A 21,169-nucleotide genomic window follows, 5' to 3' on the forward strand; every position below is an offset into this window, starting at 1 on the left:
TGAATTAACAAAATATAAAACAAAGCAACCTATGATTTCACATTCACTACCGGAAACCATTTCTATTAAGAACTTGGAATACAGTATTCCAACCTCTGCATCGAGGATGCACACAGCAAGCAAATTACATATCCAGCAGTTTTTGTGGTGAACATGTTTTAGCTCACTGTACACATCTGTAACTATGGCGGACATAACCAAATGTCATAGGACAACATTCGCATCGGACAGGATATCATACTAAGAGGAACAACAAGGGGGACAAACCCACTACATTGTCGTATCGCAGGGTAACATAAACTTTTACACCAATGCGATTTTGATACAAGCCTTGACCAAATTAAGGAACACCAACATCACAACATAAATGCATAGAAAATTAATCAACCTAGCTTCAATAAATGGAAAATAACAAACTGTGGCAGAATAAATCTAGATTCAGGATGCCAAATTCTTAATAAACACTCCACAGGAATGTGCTGAGATATGAAACAACAGTTAAGCTTAGATTTATCCAATTATCCATTACTCCCACAACTATCCAGACATAAAGTTTAGCAGAACTGAATGTAGTATCCCAAAAACAGACAGTAGAATTTTGCAAGAGAAATGGTGCTCCTAAGTAACTCCAACACCTACATCAATTATGCTAGCAGAAACATTCCCGATCTTCTTTGGCTTAGCTTGTATGTTGTTGGCTGCAGACTAAGAGAGTGCTGGAATGTTGAAGCACAGAGGCACCACTGTAGAGTTCAGCATCAGCGGTCAGAAGATCAAAAGGGTCGCTACATGAAAAATCAGATGCTATTTTGGAAGCCCAGGCAGGGGATGCCCCATCAGAGGATGGACTCTCGACGACAATCAGTTTACAGTCTTTACTGGCCCATATTGCAGAAGTCAGAGGCTTCAGCTTGTCATTGACAGCATCTGCTGAAGAGAAGCATTTAGAGGCCACCATGACCACCATCTTCTCCAGGACTTGCGCTCTCTCAGCAATGAACTTGAGGAACGCTAGCTCACTTTTCTTACCCCGAAACTCTTGGAAGACAAATTTCTTCACATGCCTCTGGACGCAATCAATACAGCCAGGCTCCTTCCCCTTCCAGAACTTGGGATCAACCTTGCCACTGGGGGCATCATTCAATGACTACAATGAGATCAAATCAAAGCATACATAGTTCAGATAGCTATTGTTCTGAGTCAATAGTCACACAACTAGAACCTATAAAACAAGCTAGCAAGCTAGCCTTGGTGCCATTGATGCTAGATGCCAAATAAACGAGATGGGGTTGGCAAGTCTTACGAAGACATGTAGCGTCTCGACGTTGGGAAAACATTTGAGAAAGCAAGGCATCATTTTGACTTCATTGTGGACTTCAAATCCCATCTTCAAAGCCAAGATCTTGACGGATGGGACCATGGTGCTTGGGCTCATTTTAGTACCCACCTGCAATGCAAAATGTGCAAATAAAATGCACCAGAGCAGAAATTTAGATCACAATAAGTATTGGCACACTCTATTGACACAAATATACAAGCTAAAGCAGGAACTAGGACCTTGAGGATGGTATTGCCAATCTCCAGTTCAAATCCCTGCTGCCAATGTCCCAGCATGCACAGGTTGGGTGCATGGCCAATCTTGATCCTTGAGCAACTCTCGCCTGGCACGGCAGGTGATATCATCCACATGAAGCAGCCTCTCCAGACGAGGAGCGTCCACCACAGTGATGTGCACTTCGGCAGACGTGGTCACCTGCACGCACCGCAGGCTGTGGCTGATCAGCCGGACTCGAGCCCCAGTCTGGTTTGTGGTGATGGTGAGGACCTCCAGGACGGGGCTCCAGTCGACCAGCAAGTGGAGGTCTCGTTCCTCGATGGTGACCGTGTCGAGGACAAGCTCCCGGAGGTAGGGGAAGCATGTGGTGCGCGGGAGCCCGGCGGTGCTGGGGACCCTGCACATGCCGAGGTGCAGGCGGGTGACGGTGGTGCAGCCGTAGAGCGCGCCTGGGAGAGGGTGGTCGATCGGCCACGAGCGATTGAAAAAGACGAGCTCTTGGACGCTCTTGGCGGCGAGGAGCTCCAGCCAGCGCTCGATGTCGGCCTGGTGCGACGCCATGTGGCAGCGGGAGAGGTGGACGCAGCGGAAGGGGCCCAGGTGAGCGTCCAGGACGCGGGACGCCACGGCGGCGACGGCCCAGGACAGGACGTCCTCGCCTCCGGGCATCGTGTGGTCGGCCGGGACGCTGTCCGGGAGGATGTGGGCGTCGACGACGGCGAAGGGTACGGAGCGCCAGAGGCCGCGCCAGCGCGTGGCGAGCGCGGCGGTGCGCGCGGCGTCCTTGGCGGGGAGGCGCGACACGACGTTCCTGAGCAGCGAGTCGGGAAGGAGGCTGACGCGGTCGACGCCGTCGGCTGGGGCCCGCGCAGCGATGGCGGAGGCGAGGGGCGCGGAGGGAGACAGGGGTGGGTCGGGGATGGCGTCTTACGCATACGTGAGCATCATGGCCGTGCCCAGCGTCAACGGATCGGGAACGTCGACGCCGTCGCGCTGCATGTTGCTCACGCTGACGTCCACGCTCGTTTGAAACTGCTGCTCCTCCATGGTCGCCGCCGCGCTGGAGCGGAGCGGAGTGGAAGAGGATTGGGGCTGGGGAGGCGCTGGAGCGAAGTCGCCGAGTGGAGTGGCGGCGCGTGTGGATTGGGGAACGACCAGGCTGACTACTCTCTGCAGTGGAGCGATCTGCGCCGTCAGCTCCATCCAGAGAAATTTGAATATTGGACCCTCAGTTAGCACGTCCCTCCAGATTTGACATTCAATTCGTAAGTCTTTCGAAATATAATCCTGAACATGCCAATTCTTTAAATACGAGGGATTCTTGCCTTTTTCCTCTCCTTTCTTAATTCCAATAAATCCTAGGCATTGTTTGGAACATGCGAAAAGACCTTTCTGCTCCCTCCCCTTGGAAAGAAGAGTTATGCTTGGTTTCGGTTCGAGTCCGACTCGTAGAGGGGAGTCGTGGCCGCGCTACTCGCGACAGGAGCAGGACACGCTCGAGCGCTGCCGCCTGGGGCTCGTCAACTCCGACGCCGATAACCTGCTACCGCCGGCCAGCACTACCGCTATAGCACCACCAGCTCCACGCATCTCCAACAGCCCACCGCAGCCCTCACCCGCAGAGCATTCCGCCCGCGCGCAGGCTGTCGGGGCGCTAGGGTTTGGGCCGCGGCTACAGGCTGCCGCGGCGCGCCGACGGCCTCCACCCTCCACCGGCCGCCGCTAGTGTCCTCCGCAGGCTCATGGCTCCTCTAGGGTAATGGCTCCAATCCTAAATCCCTCTATTTTCTGTTATGCAGATCTTGCTGTTTTGGGGGCACAAGGTTGATATTATGCCTCTCTTATTTTTTTTGGTTAGTACACGGTAGAATCGATACGAATCCGAATGGGGCATTTAGGTTGCATGTTCAGTTTTCTTAGTTCACTGCTAAGTTGAACAATGATTGCTCTGTTGATGTGCCAGAAAAATTATTTGAATGGGCTGTGGATTATCGATGTTATACTTCAGAGATGCTACAAAAGGACTTAGAAGCTAGGGTGAACTGGGGAAGCGGCCAGCAGCCTATAATACACGAATTTGACTTGAGTGGTGGTGGAGAAAGAAAATTGGTGGATGATGCAGAACTTGCATTTGCATTTTTTGAAAGGATGGATGATAAGAAATTGTTCTTGTTTGTTGATATTGTGGACAAACCCGCAGATGTGATTTCGAACTCAGCTGTTACAGAGGCAGCAGTGAGCAATGTGGGGCATGATAATGCCGCGGGACAAGGGGATTGCAACAATGAGGTAGTTGTTTCTCCTTTAATTGATTGGGACAGTCTGGAGATAATTCCTCTTGCAGAAGATTAGATTGGGGCTACACTCCCTGTGATGGATGAGGAAGCAATATATGAGTTTGTGAAAGGTCCTAATGGCTAGAGGGGGTGAATGGCCTATTAAAAATTCTACAACAACACTAAGACGAATGATTAGTCAATAAGATGGCGAAGTGAATTTTACGCTAGTACTATACTTGGAGTTACAAGCCACCTACCCAGTTCTATTTTGTATAGTCTCTATCCACACAATGACTATGTTGCTACATTAAGTTAGTGTGCTCTCAAAGGCTAACTAAAGAGCCACACTAACCAAACTAACAAGCTCTTACGACTAGCTATACTAAAGAGCTTGACAACTAGTTTGCGGTAATATAAAGAGATAGAGCAAGATGGATATACCGCCGAGTCGAGGAATGAACCAATCAATCATAAGAATGAATATCAATCACATCGGAATCAAATGATAACACAATGATTTTTTACCGAGGTTCACTTGCTTGCCGGTAAGCTAGTCCTTGTTGTGGCGATTCACTCACTTGGAGGTTCACGCATTGATTGGCATCACACGCCAAACCCTCAATAGGGTGCTACACAACCAATACAAGATAAGGATCACACAAGCCACGAGCAATTTACTAGAGTATCTTTTGGCTCTCCGCCGGAGAAAGGTCAAGAACCCCTCACAAGCACCATGATCAGTGCCGGAGACAATCACCAACCTCCGCTCAACGATCCTCACTGCTCCAAGCGTCTAGGTGACGGCAACCACCAAGAGTAACAAGCGAATCCCACAGCGAAACATGAACACCAAGTGCCTCTAGATGTAAACACTCAAGCAATGCACTTGGATTCACTCCCAATCTCACAAAGATGATGAATCAATGATGGAGATGAGTGGAAGGGCTTTAGCTAAGCTCACAAGGTTGCTATATCAATACAAATGGCCAAAAGGGTGAGCTTGAGCCGGCCATGGGGCTTAAATAAAAAGCCCCACGAATACAGCCGTTGGCTCTCTATTCACTAAAAAATCGGGGCGACCAGATGCGTCGGTCAGATCGATCGGACGCAGAACCCCAGCGTTCGATCGCGCGATGCACACCACGTGGCTCCCGCTTCAAATGTTGATCGTCCGATCTCAACGGCCATCAGTGCACTTAAGTTGTGACCGGACGCTCTACAGTGTAGGACCGGACATAGGACCCCAACGTCTGATCACTTCTAGTAAGGTTCCAGTCACGACTGGACGCAGGACCCCAGCGTCCGGTCACTTCCAGTAAGGTTCTAGAGGTGGAAATTCGTGACCGGACGCATCCGGTCACTCATGGTCTTCTCTGTGTGCTGTCACATCAGCAGGACCAGACGCTGAATAGTGTTCAGCCAGAGTCCGGTCGCCTACATCCGGTCAAGAGACCGAGGGCGGCCTTCACTGCGCGCCACTGACCGGATGCAGGACCTAGCATCCAGTCACTATGTGACCAGCGTCCGGTGCACTCTGTGAAACCCTATCTTTTCTGTATAGGACGCCAGTGGCACCGTCGGACCCTTGCTCTCATGTGCTAAACACAATGTGTATCACCTTTGTGCATGTGTGTTAGCATATTTTCGCAAACATTTTAAGGGTGTTAGCACTCTACTATATCCTAAATACATATGCAATGAGTTAGAGCATCTAGTGGCACTTTGATAACCGTATTTTGATACGAGTTTCACCCCTCTTAATAGTACGTCTATTGATCCTAAATGTGAGCACACTCTCTAAGTGTCTCGATTACTAAACCAAAAAGCTCTAACAATTTCACCTTTTCCTTGAGCTTTTTTGTTTTTCTCTTACTTCTTTTCCAAGTCCAAGCACTTGATCATCACCATGGTATCACCATCATCAAGTCATGATCTTCATTTGCTTCACCTCCTGGAGTAGTGCTACCTATTTCATAATCACTTTGATAAACTAAGTTAGCACTTGGGGTTTCATCAATTTATCAAAACCAAACTAGAGCTTTCAGTTTGTTGGCCTTAGAGCAGAGGATGAGATAGCTGAGCAAGCTAGGATGGCTAATGAAAAGGAGAATGAAAGTAACATTGATGATCTTGAGCTTCAGGATGGATAGTTGTTGGTTGATGATCATATACTTGGTGAGGATTCTATGTTCTATGACAAAGAAAACCCTCCAATGAAAATTGGAACCATATATCCTAGTATGGATGAATTCCGAGCTGCAGTAAGGCAACATGGTATAATGGGATAGTTTGAACTTGGAACATAGAAATCTTGCAAATATTTGTTCAGAGGGTACTATAAAGTTGAGGGTTGTCCATGGTCTATTGTAGCAAGGCTGATGTGAGATAAGCAGCAAGTCAGTGTACAAACACTTTTTCACAGACAACATGCTAACTTAATATATTATGTACTTTTATTTGTCCTGCTTGTCTATTTTAATTTTTCAAGGTTGGTAACATGTTTGTTTTAATTTTATAGATTACATTGAATAAAGAAAAGTATTTTTGTCCTTCTACTAGGAGAGTGAGGACCAAGATGGCAACATACCATTGGGTGGCAGAGAAAGCAATTCCTCTTCTAAAGAAGGATCCAAACATGGGTGTCAAGAAAATACAAAAAGAGTTAGAGGAGAAGTATCAAGTGAAAATAGGCTATTCAACCGTGCACCTCGGTAAGGACGTGGTAAAACAACAAATTTTTGGTACATGGGAAGAAAGTTTTGGATATTTGTTCAACTTCAAGGCAGAGATTGAGCTCAGAATGCCAGAAAGTGTTGTAGAGATAGATGTTGTGCATACAGAAGAAGGTGTATTTTTCTATAGGTTTTTGTTGTTGTCTGAAACCAAGCATTGATGGTTTCCTAAATGGTTGTAGGCCATTTTTTAGTATTAACCCAACGGCTCTCAGTGGTAGATGGGATGGCCACATGCCTTCAGCTACAACACTAGATGGGCGCAACCGGATGTTTCCAGTTGCATTTGGGTTTTTTGATGGTGAGACTACTGATAATTGGACTTGGTTTATGTAGCAGCTGCAAAAGGCAATTAGAAATCCACCTCACCTAGCTATATGTTTAGATGCTTGCAAGGGCCTAGAAAATGCAGTGAAGAAGGTGTACCCTTGGGTAGAACATAGAGAATATTTTGTCCATCTGATGAAGAATTTTAGCAAGAGGTTTTAAGGACCTGTATTTGAGAGAATGTACCCTATGGCTAGGACTTTCCAACCAGAGTACCATGAGTACTTAATGAATAAGATGTATGCAGTGAATAAAAAGGTTGATCCATGGTTGAAAGCAAATTACAAGTTGAAGTGGATGAGGAGCAAATTCTCAGAGGAAATAAAGTGTGACCATATCACCAATAATGTGATAGAGGTTTGGAACAATTGGGCGAAAGACATCAAGGATCTTCCCATAGCTGACCTTGCCGACACTCTTAGGTCCAAGTTCATGAAACTTTATGCAAGACGGAGAAGAATATGTGAGAAATTTGAAGGACATGTAATGATGTTGATTGTTGTTCGCCAACTATATGCAATGAGTCGGCAGTTGAGTCACTTGAAACACAAAGAAGGTGGAAGGGATGAAGCAGAGGTGACGGAGGTAACTGCTTCACAAGAGATCATAAGACATGTGGTTGATATTCAAAACCACACATGCACCTACAGAGAGTGGCAAGTTTTAGAAAAACCATGTGGACATGCTTTGTTACTCATAACCACACGTAGAAATCCTAAGATGGAAGAGTATCTGCATCCTTACTATTTAGTGTACTATTTTAGACTAGCCTATGATGATGTGATCAAACCACTACCTGATAAGTTTCAATGGGTGAAAGTGGATCCTAGATTCAAAGTGTTGCCACCTCTTAGGAAGAGAGATGTTGGAAGACAAAGGAAAAAAAAATCCTAGCTGCACTGAGAACAAAGGAAACAAGCTCGGCAGAGCAAAGGTATGTGGTAGGTTATGTGTAAAAATTGCTTGGGGTTTGGCCATAGGACGACATCTCCAAAGTGCCCTCTCAATGGAACAAAGAAGAGGTAAATGTGTATACTTTTTTTTAACTAACTCATACCTGCTTCATATTTTCAACTTATCTTAATTCTACATTTACAGAAAAAGTCAAGCCAAGAAAGGGAAGACAGGTAGGCCTGCTGGTTGTACGAAAGGTGATGCAGCTCCAAGTCCATCCAAAAGGCACAAGGTTAATGTGGAAGAAAATCCAGTGAATAACAGTCCTGGACCTGTGGCATCAACCATGGCAAGTCAAATAAACACTAGCCCTGAACGTGTTACAAGAAGGTTACATTCTATGAACTAATCATTTACTTGGATCTGTACAATCTCTTATTTTGGGCTAAACTTGTAGTCTTATTTTTAGCCAAATGCAATTAACAATGATGGAACATGGAGGGAGAAATCATATCACTACAAGCTAAAGAGTTGTGACAAGAAGGTAAAATGGTTCAATACAAGCCCAATTAAACATGTGCATACTTACCTTTGGTCCTCTACTGAACCATTCCATTTTTCATGTTATCCAGTTAAACTGGAGAAGGGACAAGTAATGCTGTGAGCACTCCAAGAAAGCGCCTGGGTTTGAAGAAAAAGCTCACTCCAAGGAAGGGGAAAAAGAACGATGTTTGAATAACCATGGAACCATGTTATGAGTCCTTTGTATGGTTCTGTATTCCCATGCTGGATGGTTCTTTTGTCTATGTGAACTTATATCTGGATGGTTATTTTGTCTAGTGAACCTCTCATGTGTGGATGGTAATTTTGTCTAGGGAACCTATTATGTATGTTTGGTTATTATCAGTGAACCTGTACTCTTAAATTATCTGGATGGTTACTTTCTCTATCCTGAAATTTGATTATAGTTTATACTTTGTTTACATTAATTTTTGATTAAATATATATTAGATCTATGCAGTTTGGGGAAGGGGAACGACCCTTGGGGAAGGGACCATGAGATCCGGTGAGGGGACGCCTAGAACGACCGTAGCAAGCGCGCGCACGGCCTGAGTGGACATCCAGGCTTTTTTTTAGAGGGAGGGATACAAAGGTCTTTTCCTATGCCCCAAATAGTGTCCAAGATATATTAGAATTAGAAAAGGAGAGGAAAAGAGAGAAATCCCTCGTATTCAAAGAATTAGCGTGCCCAAAATTATATTTTGAAAGGCTTACGAATTAAATGTCAAAAGGGTCAATGTTGAAATTTTTCATCCATCCAAAGGGCCATCTCACGTTCCCCATCTCACAGACTATCTAGCAGGCCATAACACCGTGCAGGATGCGACTTGGTCGGCTCCTGTCCGCAGTCCGCCGCCGTCGCCATTCGTTCCTTCCCCTCCGCCGCCGTCTGGCCCGCGAGCACATGTGTCGGCCTTCATTCTCTTCTTCCTCCCTCGGCGCCCGGATCTCCTCGTTCCGGATGCCACGCCGCCCAGCTAGGCTCCTCGGGGGCGTTCTCCGCCTTGCCCGCTGGCCACGCAGAAGCCGGTTTCCCGGGCGCCAGCTGTGTGGTGCTTGAGCCCTGCTGCAGTACGCGGCCACCGTGGTTGACGTCCAGGCCGCCCTTGGCAAGTTCCAGGCCGCGTCATTTTCCGGAGGTCGTGCTTGGACTGGTTGCATCGAGGCCATCGAGCTTGGACTGGGAGAATGGAGTTGCAGCACTTGAAAGCATTGTGTTCTGCAGATTGTGCTTGCGCTGTGTTATGTGAATTGTGCCATTGCTAATAATTATGCAGTAACTGAATAGGAAGCACAAGTTTTAGCAATTTGTACAGGTAGGCAGCAAAAGTGCTAGGAAATCGTGATTGTATGGCAACAGAAAACCAGAGCAAATTGTATAGGTTGTCTTCTGGAATGTTCAGACTGAATAAAGAGCAAATTGTATAGATTGTCTTCTGGAATGTTATGACTAAATAAAGAGAAGGCATTGCTAAATTTTTGAACTTCAGAGGCTACACAAATGGTATTGTTCCCAGGCATCCAATATCAAGTGCATGTGGCATAACTGCTAAACTTCAGAGACTACATAGAATGTAAATAGACTGAAATTTAAACTTGAACCACAAAACCAAAAGACATTCTCCAAAAACAAACCCATCTCTTAGAAATCTGGATTGAGACCACCAGTTTCTGCTCTCTGCAAAATTAAAAGAACAATAATCCCAAGCGTAGCGGCTCTCTGCAAGGCCTGCAAACAAGCAATAATCTCCGCATGAAACGGCTCCAGGCTTTACCCAATCTGCCATAGCCGCACCATCACTACCACGTAGCACAAAGCCCCACCCCTAGAATGATCACTCTGTTTAAAAGCTCCATCACAGGCCTGCTCCATGCAGCCATGCTACTTTTGGCCGAGACGGTACAGTCTCCGGTCCATTCATTTCGGGGCAGAAAATTCCTCTACATAAAACATGAGTAATTGTGCTAATGTATTTTAAAAGTCGTTTTATGTCTTGTTGTTTATCTTTTGTACCGGCCTTTCTTTTCTGTAAGATATATCAGTAACGAGACACTCTTTAGAATGTCTCTATAAAAAGAAAAGGACTAGAGTAGAGTCAGTTAGCATATCACAATTCAGTTAGTACTCCCTCCATCCCACAATAAACGTATGTATAGGATAAGGGAGGCAACTTAGTGAAGCTGCCAAATTACCCTGCTGAGCATGCTCATCAGGGCCTATTTGGAACCCAACACATGAATTTCATAGGAATCTGTTCAATTTCATAGAAAAAATATAACAGAAAAAATACATGTTCCAAATAGGCCCTCAACGATGCGATAGTGCAGAGACTCGGTTCGATGTGACAAGAATTAAACTTTATTCAAAGAATCCAAACACCTCCGAAGCAACGAGTGATCCAGAGCATTCCACTTGCACATAGCTCCCGTCAGTTCCTTTTTTGTGATGATTTTTTTATTTCATTGCTCCCAAGGCCAAGATAATCGGTAGACATGCAGCTGACAGCTAGCCTCCTATGCAGACCCTATATTTACCTTCATTCTAGTACAAATTTTGAACCATAGAGGTGCGTTTAATTTGGGACAGAGGAAGTATATCGTCACTGCCATATTCAGATCACCAGAATCTAAGGATAACTGGAATATATACACAATTGCATTCTCTCCTGAAGCCTGGAATTGCGAGAGTTCTCCTACGAGCTCCATCCCATGGGAATAGTTACAAGAGTCAGGTCAACCAGAACTGGGGAAGTGGGTCGTTGCATCAGCCATGGTGAGCACCACAAACATACGCTGCGTCAGCTCCAAAATGCCTACATGATACTGTGATCAACTCAAACCTAGCCTATCCGTTAGGATTGTCACAACAAAAGTCATCAGCCCTACGGATGATTACAGGTTGCCATCACACCATGAAGAGGTATCTGAGATCTTCTACCGTCAATTTAGTAGCAGTGCCTCTGGAACCATCCTCGCCAAATGCAGATTCAACCATCTTTCTCTTTTTCTCCTGCCCAGTGAAATATTCACATTTAGCCAATATAAACGTCAAGAAAAGCTCAATGCTAGTTACTCCAATAGACCTTAGTGCCAATATAAAGTTGTTAAAAAAACGAGATTGACACTGCATGTGATGTACATGGGTAATAGTTGATTGTAGCTGCAATGTCATTTCACACGAAAAAGTAGCACAAAATTGAAGTACTGGTGTTGACTTTCATATCGGCAGATTGGGAGATCACATAAGACACAAGATGACAAATCAAGATTGAAATGAGAAACACGAAAATTTTGACTACCTTTTATGATTAATTGATTAATCCTTTCAAAAAAAATATGATTATTTGATTATAGGATTATTCCTTTCAAAAATATGGTTAATTGATCATAGGCTGAAACCGAACACTTAGCTGTTGAGTTTTCAATGCCATTCTAAACTCACATGCTAAAATCTTCTGTGGACTAATGAAGAGTGTCCTCTACCTAGAGAAAAAAAATATCATGATCGCATAGGCAACAACCGAAGTAATTACCTGCAGAGCTAAAATGCGGTCTTCCACCGTGTCTTTAACTGTGAACCGTGAAACAGTAACAGGACGGGTCTGACCAATCCTGTGTGCTCTGTCAACTGCCTGGTCCTCAGCGTAAGGATTCCACCAAGGATCAAGCATAATCACATGGCAAGCAGCTACCATGTTTAAACCAAGATTGCCAGCCTTCAGTGACATAAGCATTACTCTCACCTGAAGAATAAAAATTATTATCAGTATTTACTTGTGAAATGTCGGTAAATATTGCTGAATAAGAAGAAAAAAAAGATAGAATGCAGGAAAGGACCTTGGGATCAGTTTTAAACTCGTTCACTTGTTGTTCTCTCAAGTTGAGACACATTGATCCATCTAGCCTCCTAAATTGTATATCATTTCTGTTCAGTGAAAGCTGCAACAAATCCAACATGCCAGTCCACTGGGAGAAGACTATTGCCTTAACAGGGAGTGCCATGCTGGGAATTGATTCAGTAGTATCCCCCACTGTAAGGGCAGGTGTCTTGATGATTGAGTTAAGTATTTCCACTGCTGCCCGGATCTTCGAGGAGATGTAACTGCTTTCACAGATTGAGGATGGCTTGTCCACTGCTGTGGAACAACTAGGTTTTTCATCAAACTCCAGCTTTGGCGAAGTACAAAGTTTTAATACAGCTGGTGTAAAAACAGATCGAAAACTTAGTTTCTTTCGACAAAGTGCATAGGGGCAGACATGTCCATCACTTGTTAAGCTCTCATGTACACACTGATAGCAGAAAACATGACCACATGTCGTGACAACAGCATCCTCAGGTGGATCCTGCAAAATGGGAAAAATAAATTATCGTACTCATCAAAAGTTTTGGATTATATAGGATTTTCAGGTAAAATCAAGTACATCAGTCATTGTTTAATGTTTGGTCACACCCATATCTCTTGGTTAACCTGGTTCTTTTGCTTCTTCATACAATAAAGTATTACAAGAGCAAGAGGTAATACAAATAATACACTGTGCCTGTAACAAATTTTGAGTGGCCCGATTGCTTACATTGCATATGGAACAAATTGCTGGACCTCTTTCCAACTTTTCAAGCAAATTTGTCACTGTTTCCTTAGGAAGTTGCTTTGCCCTTTCTATAGAATTGCCATCAATCAGATCTGATTCCTGTCCATTCAAAAGAAGAGGGTGATCACAAGCCTGCCTAAGCCGCAACAACAACACAAGAATGTTTGCATAATTTTTCCTTATCGTCCCAGCTGCATCGTATGCCTGTATTACAAACACAACATGAGCGTCAGACATGAATTCCTGAGCAACTGAACCAACAGGAGAAAATTATAGGCAGAAATGGAATTCAGTATTTAAGCTATTCTTATTTAATGATAGACTCATAAGCCTAATTTCAATGAAGGTAATGCAATTAGTTGGTTCATGTTAATCAAAGCCATGCAATTTATTTATATGTTTAAAACTTCAAATAAGGAGAACCCAGCAAGGATGCTTCTGAGATTAGACAAATATAATGCACTATGATTGCAAAACAAGCATAATATTTCAGCAATTACTCCCTCCTTACACAAATGTAACTTCTGGCTTTCAAAATTTTTTACACAAATGTAAGGACTATGACCTAATCCACCTGAATAGGCAGGATTTAACACTGTCATTTATGGCATTGGCTACCTAAAATAGACAGGATTTACTGATTAAGTTGAATCACTGCAATTTAGGTGCTTGATTGATGGGTACATGTCTTTTCCCTCCTTGCTTGAGTTGTCCTAAAAAGAAGTCTTTACATTTGAGGACAGCGGGAACAAGTTTGTATCTTACTGAAGAAAGATGATGCAAATTTTAAGGTACCTTGAACTTCTGCCGAGAGCCTTCTTCAAGTACCAAGTAGAAAGCTCGCTCCTCTTGGGTGAAATCTATTTTACTCAGCTGAATTGTCTTTGGTGGCAGCTTTAAGATTGGTTCTCCATCTATAAGTGTTTCTGTATGGACAACGGTTTAACAGTACATCAATGACAATATCACAACCAACAAAACAACAACATTGGCATATACTGAAAAGCTTGAAGATTTAAGAACCACAATGGAACTCTTCTAAAAATTGTACTGAAACACAAACAGGATCCAGACGCTGAACAAAGTTTTCAAGGTTGCAATGCATTCCAGATTGAGTGGGGGATTAGTAAGTTTTGTTGGCAAGAGCAATAAAGTGTGCACCAGTGCAAGTTTCATAGCGTAGCTCAGAACAATATGCATACAGATATATATATTTATGGTCAAAGTACTTAAATTCACCTTTTGTGCGCCGCAGTAGAATTATCCTCAAGATAGCTTGAAGTTTCTTATAGCCACGAACTGAATCTCTAGTAATTTGGTGCTTGATCATATATTTGAAATTACTAAATTTAGAGTAAGGTTCATATTTCAAGAAACAGAAATAGCTATACAGATCATCAATTTTATTTTGTATAGGTGTTCCTGATAAGCACCATCTCCTTTCTGCCCTCAGTCCACAACAAGCTCTAGAGACTTGAGTCCGGTAGTTTTTTATTGTTTGAGCTTCATCAAGCACAACTCTGAACCATCGTACCCTGGCAAGTGGGCCACCTTCTAAATTCATAAGTTTGTTTTTCTTCTTTGGCTTGCTCTGCCTTTTTCTTTTGCTGCCGATGGAAACTTCTGGACATATTCCGTCCAATTCACTGCCGTTTTGCTTATCATTAGAGTTTTCTTTAGGTACTTCATTGGCCACAGTCATGTACGTGGTGACAACAACATCATATGTTGCCAACTCATTAGGATCTTTAGTCCTTGAACTTCCATGATAAACCAAGACTGACAATTTATTGTCTTCCATAATCTTCACAGAGAGCTCATTAGCCCACTGCCTAAGAACACTAGCAGGGCACACGACCAATGTTCCTGCAGCTGGTCTAGTCTTGGACCTCAAGTTTGATGCAGAGTACCTCACTCTGGTCTTCTTCTTAGGTTCAGCTTTATCAGTAGCAGTGTTTGACTTGCTACCACAGAGCTTAAGACTGCTGGCAACATGCAATCGTGCAGAATCATCCAGCTCATTCAAGGGTTCATCCTTCAGTTCTTTCTTGGCCATGACAATCACAACATCGTCATTGTCATAAGGTTCAGCTTTATGAGTAGCAGCGTTTGACTTACTATCACAGAGCTTAAGACTGTTGGCAACATGCAATCGTGCAGAATCATCTAGCTCATTCAAGGGTTCATCCTTTGGTTCTTTCTTGGCCATGACAATCACAACATCATCGTCATTGTCATAATCACTGTTTGGGACAAATTTTGAACTGTATGAACCAGCAGTCATGAACCTAGACTGCTTAACCATCTCCTTCAGTATAAGGGCGATCGTTGATATTGTCTTCCCAAGACCCTGTATCACACAAAGTTAATTGCTAAACATAAAGGAACCTGGTAGGAAGAACAATTAAAAGCTATTTGAATATGGTAGGAAAAGTAAGAAGTAACCTGATCATCCGCCAAAATTCCACCTGGACAATGTGAACTATTCTCCTTCGAAAGCATCCACGCCAATGCTATTTTCTTCCAAACATAAAAGAACATGAAAATGAATAGGGCCTCCAGCATAAGCATAGCAACTGCATAACTGATATTAGAGAAAAGGTTACCTGATGCTTAAGCAGTAAAACTGACATAACACCTTTGGGCAGATCTTCCTCCTTCGTTTCGTGAGTGATATGCTGCATTCATTTATTGTAACATTAATAAGATTCGCCCAAGTGATTAAAACAGAATATCAGAAGATGGCAAGGTGCCATGCCTGTATAAATCAACCAAAGACCTATACCTTCAGGGCTTCTTCATATACAGCTCTCTCATCAGAACCGAAAAGCCTTTGTTCTACGTCATTTTCAACTTTTGTATCATTAACAGAAGATGGCATTGGCGGAGGGAAGATCCGATGTGGATGTGGACCTCCATATACAAAGATATCATCTGACAGTTTGAAACAACATTGTCTTAATATCCACACCTTGCACAAATATAAACTATTTTTGTAGGACGACTCAAATCATAATATTTCAGGATAGTAAAATAAAATTTCACCTATTGGCACTGTAGATGAAGGCATCCCGTTTCCACTGGCAGAGCATCTTTGAAAACCACTAAACGTCATAGAGGGCTCTTCCTTGATCCTGTTGTCACCTAAACTTGAATGGCTGGGTGCAAATGATTGAGGAATGACGCTTCCGTAGGTGAAAGATTGTGGAAGCTGATGTTCAACATTTTGAGAATAGAAAATGTTCAGGTTTTGCTGCAGAACCATTTGTTATTGATAATTGAAAGAGTCCTCTTGATATTGTTACTCACCTTATTGTTCACCTCAGTGGTTGATATAACCTCAACAGGGCTATAAGAGGATGACGCATTTGTACTAAACCAGTCATCGTATTCTTTCTTTGCGACCACGCGCCAATCATCGAATTCTTCCATGCTATTCCAGTCAGGTGGAAAAAAAGACAGGCGAAAAGGAGAAAAAGAGTCCACGTCCTCTTCTCTGTAAGGGAGAAAAAGAGTGTTTTCTTCACTGTCAGAAGACAGGTCAATGATCCCATCCTCGCTATCTGAACTTAAGTCAATAATGTCCATACGGCTTGGAAGCATGAGTGCTGAATCTGTCTTGTCGGATATCTGCTTACTTAGATTTAATCACCAAGTATAATCAGAGTAATCGAGATCAGCATGCTTCACAACTTGTCTCCTGCAAATGGCTTGTTACTCGGAGCAAGTAATGCACCAAGCCTCAAGCAGCTCAGTGGACTTGTGACCAGATCTCACTAGCTAGCCTGCAAGTGGCATCAAGATGGCAAACGATATCTCAGCTACACGTGTCAGAGTTGGCAATAATGCAAATTCTGAAGTGAAACTCTAAAAATTAAAAAAAAAACACTAGCACAACAAGAAATTAATATTTGGTTACAAGAGAGTACGAGACTACAGTACAGTTCGTACTCGAGCACAAGGGGTTAGCTCCAAATAATTTAATCAAACCCACGTTATCACTTGCCACGGAAAATGAATTTTTTTAAGGATCACAATTCAAGCCAAGTGGAATCGGCACTACAGCACCAGGAAAACTGCCATCAGACTGATATTACCTACGCCACTTAGACTGACAGTTTCTTGTCAGTAACAGTAGGTGCTCGAGCGCAAGATGTTACTACTACCTCCAAAATAGGTGCTCGAGCGCAAGATGTTGCTAGTGGCTCCAAAGAAGTGAACCAAATCCCCGTTATCACTCACCAACCAAAAAAAAATCATTTTTCCAAGGGTCACGATTCAAGCGAAGTAGAATCGGCACTACAGCCAGGACAACTGTCATGAGACTGACATTTGCCAAGAATTGGTGCAAACTCGTGAGCGCGCGGTGGTTCGGACGAAACGTATTACACAGAGACAAAGAATCGATGAATATAAATACGTGAGGCAACATCTGCAGAACTCGCGAACCCAATCGATCCCACGATCGCTTAAACCTTTCCCCCGACCCCTCTTTCGAACAAACCCCAAAGCCCTAATCTTGGGCAAAAGGCAGCCGCCATCCGTTTCCATCACCAGCGGAATCCAATCAAGACCGTTTTACATTTCCCCTGAATCTCTTCACCCACGTCCAAATACACAAACCTTAGAAAAGCAGTAGAAACAACCATAGCTTCCCGTGAAGGAAACGAACCAGTCCAAGAAAGCACCACGGGGAGGGAGCGAGCGAGCGAAAAAGCAGCGCCGAACTTTACCTGCTCCGAACCGGCGAGCATGCGAGCGCGGAGGACGACCGGAGACGGCGCGCCGGCGTGGCGTCGGGAGCGGGGGGAGCACGTACTGTGCCGGCGGAATCGGCGAATCGCCGCGAGGGGAATCCGGCGAGGCGGTTGTTGCTCGTGTGCGTGACGGCGGGGGCAGTGCGAGGACCGAGACCGAGACCCGCGCCGGCGCGTTGGCTGCAGAGTTTTGTATGCCTGCGAAGTGGGCCCCGTGGCACCCGGGCCCGCCTGTCAGTGGGACGACGCGAGCGGGAACTGAAGTATTTCTATTGGCTGGCCGAGCCCGGAGAAAGGAAGGCAAGCGTCTGATCTTACGATGGAAGGAAGCGTGTGGGGTGGGGGATGAAACGGCATAGATAATGACGCCTTGTTGAGGGCTAGAAATTGCAGATGAATTCCCCTGAAATTTCGCGAGGTGAAAACTTCGAAGCAAGAGCGGAGCACGAACAAGAACCGGAGAACCCGAGGTGAAATTGGTAATTAATAATGAAATACACGGTAGCTGTAATTACGGTATCCATCGAACGGAAAAAGGGGGTGAAGTTCGGAGTAATTTACCAAATTGTACAGCGAAACGAGTCAAAAACTAGTGGAAACCTAATTAAATTTTTTTGATAATAAACAATATTCAAACGTTGACTACGACTACGAGACAAAGTCAAAAAGGCAGCTCGCATCGCCTCAGGCCTGCAGCGGCTCAGCCCGACTCACGCATGAGCGGCTGGGCCGAGGCCCACGACGAACGGGCCAGGCGGCCCAAAGTACGGCACGCCCGTGGGTGGCGCGGCGGCGCCGGCAGACGACGACGGGGTGGCACCGGGAAACGCGGCCACGGCCGGCTGCGTGAGTGGGTTGGGCGGCGTGGTGGCGGTGGCCGGGAGGAGCGGGTCGCCGCCGTACGCGGAGCCCTCCTGCTGCTGGCAGTCGGGCCAGCGGCAGTCCGGCTGCTGCTGGGCCCTGTCGGCTCCCCACGTGTGGCGGGGCAGGCCGAAGCCGAGGACGAGGCCCGCGACGAGGAGCGCCGCCACCAGGCACAGGAAGATCTTGGTGGCCTTGCCCACGTAGCAGCACATCGGAAGCTGCTGCTGCCTTCAGCCTTCTGCTCTTCTTCCTCCTCTTCTGCTCCTCTCTTGTGCTCCTCCTCTCTCTACTTTGAAGACCATGCACGAAGTGAGGTGAGACTGGGAGAGTTGAGGAGAGGTATGGAGGAGAATGGAGGGTGAGTGAGGTGGGTCACTTGGCCAGCCACCTCGCCTTCTGTTTTTGGTGTTGGTGCTGCTTGTCGGATTAGCGCTCGTGCATGGCTCCACGTGAAGGAGAGAGAAAAGGGAGATTGTGTGAGAAAAAGTTTTGTTAGTTGCTGTTACCAACACTTATATATATATATATATATAGACACACACACACAAATAATAAACACTGCAGCAACGGTCCAGATGCGTACTTTGAGTGTGGTTACCAGACTGTTGTGTGCTACGAGCTTTTCTGCACTGTGCACAACTAGTAACAGAGCAGAAGGCTGGATTGTGTAGGAAAGCAATACTCTTGTACATATATAAACCTGACTGGCAAATTCAGATTCAGAGTAACCAGTTGATATCTGCAGAAAGCAAGCAGATGTTCAAGCGACAGATAACAGGCAATTTGACCCATCTGCTGCAGTTGCAGGCAGGTAGCTTGTCACTTGTCAGATACAGAGGTTACTCTGCCGACACACGAGGTCAAAAGTAAAACCCATAATCATGGAGAGAACACTGTGCAGCACAGTCCATGGTGTGGTGGCATGGCATGGCGTCGGTCGGTCTCCCCAAAAATGATTTGCCTTTTCTTGCTCCTCGTCCCACCATCTTTTTCCTTTTGTCATGTTCGTCTGATAATCCACGACGAAAAGTACTGTTGATTGATTTACTATAAAAAAAAAGTATTCGTTAGTTAATAAGTCATGGCTTATAAGCGAAGTAAACTGGGACGTTCATTTCAGTGTGTCTCAGCTCGGGTAAAGATAAGCGATAGTCAGCCTGTTCGGTTGGCTGGTTCGTATTGTTGCTGGTTTGTGAAGAAGTACTCCTGATTGGTTTGTGTGAGAGAAAAATATAGTTCCAGCTAAATATTTATGATCGTTTACGACAAGCCATAGCAAATTGTTGAGTATCATTGACTGAAAAGCTGAACGCGACCTGGCACGTGTCAATGCTTGGTCACATGTTGCGTTGGGCCACACATCCAGCTTGCAGTTTTGTCCATTATTATCCTAGGGTGGTTAGGCGTGGTGCTCCAGGTCAGGTACGTTTAAGTAGCAGTAGTAGTAGTATATTCTTTTGATTCAGGCTTGTTTAGCTGGTGGCCGGAAAGTTTGAGATGTCACATCAGCTATCACAGCGTGTAGGCGTTTGAATATTAATAAAAAAATAAATTATAAAATCCGTGTGCGAGACGAATTTATTAAACCTAATTAATCTGCCATTAGTATATATGTTACCGTAGTACTTTATTATCAAATCATGGACTAATTAGGCTTAAAAAATTCGTCTCGCAAAGTAGTCGTAATCTGTACAATTAGTTATTTTTAGTCTATATTTAATACTCTAGGTATGTGTCCAAATATTTGATAAGATATGGTGTAAATTTTTGGGAGGTGAACTAAACAAGACGTCAGATACAAAGCTGCAGCTGCAGTTGTACTGGGGCTTAATATTTGATAATCTTTACCTAATCTTTGGGGATTTGAACATTTGCAATGCTGCAGAAGTGCACTCTGCAGAGGGTTACGATTTAATACTCCACTGTCCTAGGAGGAGAGCACTCTAGCACTAAGCAGCCACTGCCATCTGTGATGAAAACCAGGAAAATAATGGAGTGTTGAATTGTTTTTTTAAAGAAAAGTGCTAAATTGTTTTGATTTCCAGAAAAACAACAAATAAAGCTGCCCTGCATTGCATGGCGCACAGATTACAATAACCGGCAAGTGTGCTAGTTTTGATGGTTTATTTTCAGCCCCAGAACAGAGCAACATTCAGAGTCGCACTACAGTCAGCTCCAGGACCAGACCAACAGGCAAGGCTGCTACTGCTACAAGGCGACAGACACTCATCAGAGTACGGGCGACACTGGACAGTCTGGGACATCCAGACCCTGACCAAGAAGCACTCACGGTCACAGTCTCAGAGAGCAGTTTCGGAAGACATGACTCAGTGTGAGGCCTCGTCTAGATGCTGAAAAAATTTCAAAGTCGATGAATAGTACCGTTTTCGTCTTATTTAATAAATATTGTTCAATTGTGGACCAACTAGGCTCAAAAGATTCATCTCGTGATTTCCAACTAAACTGTGTAATTAGTTATTTTTTTTACCTATATTTAATACTCCATGCAAGCGGCTAAAAATTGATATAATGGAGAGAAAGTGAAAAAACTTGGAATTTTGGTGGCATCTAAACAAGGCGTGAAACGACAATTCCACGACAATCTGAGGA

General features: G+C 44.5%; 2 protein-coding genes and 1 pseudogene across 5 annotated transcripts; all 3 read right to left on the reverse strand.

Annotated features, from left to right (window-relative positions):
• Positions 1 to 548: 548 nt before the first annotated feature.
• LOC136495271 (F-box/FBD/LRR-repeat protein At1g16930-like) lies at positions 549 to 2,670 on the reverse strand (annotated as a pseudogene).
• Positions 2,671 to 11,015: 8,345 nt separating this feature from the next.
• Positions 11,016 to 18,149, reverse strand: LOC136497595 (helicase-like transcription factor CHR28). Of its 4 annotated transcripts, none has more exons than XM_066493446.1 (13): positions 18,014 to 18,149; positions 17,672 to 17,893; positions 16,248 to 16,723; positions 15,984 to 16,149; positions 15,724 to 15,872; positions 15,545 to 15,616; positions 15,384 to 15,458; positions 14,178 to 15,288; positions 13,734 to 13,864; positions 12,921 to 13,142; positions 12,186 to 12,692; positions 11,882 to 12,091; positions 11,016 to 11,358 (listed from the first exon to the last, which is right to left on the reverse strand). In XM_066493446.1, exons 3-13 carry the CDS (start codon positions 16,539 to 16,541, stop codon positions 11,254 to 11,256), a joined length of 3,042 nt encoding a protein of 1,013 aa, XP_066349543.1. In that variant the 5' UTR covers positions 16,542 to 16,723; positions 17,672 to 17,893; positions 18,014 to 18,149; the 3' UTR covers positions 11,016 to 11,253. The 4 variants fall into 4 exon arrangements, with proteins under 4 accessions (XP_066349543.1, XP_066349546.1, XP_066349545.1 ...); XM_066493449.1 differs by having other exon boundaries at positions 16,248 to 16,434; positions 16,577 to 16,723; positions 17,672 to 18,142; XM_066493448.1 differs by having other exon boundaries at positions 16,248 to 16,434; positions 16,529 to 16,723; positions 17,672 to 18,142.
• A 139-nt stretch (positions 18,150 to 18,288) lies between these two features.
• On the reverse strand, positions 18,289 to 18,916 carry LOC136497596 (uncharacterized protein Os04g0629400-like). Its single transcript, XM_066493450.1, has one exon. The coding sequence runs from the start codon at positions 18,769 to 18,771 to the stop codon at positions 18,406 to 18,408; it is 366 nt and encodes a 121-aa protein (XP_066349547.1). The 5' UTR covers positions 18,772 to 18,916; the 3' UTR covers positions 18,289 to 18,405.
• Positions 18,917 to 21,169: the final 2,253 nt, after the last annotated feature.

Source organism: Miscanthus floridulus, chromosome 12 (genome assembly GCF_019320115.1).
Source record: "Miscanthus floridulus cultivar M001 chromosome 12, ASM1932011v1, whole genome shotgun sequence".
NCBI classification, from domain to species: domain Eukaryota; kingdom Viridiplantae; phylum Streptophyta; class Magnoliopsida; order Poales; family Poaceae; genus Miscanthus; species Miscanthus floridulus.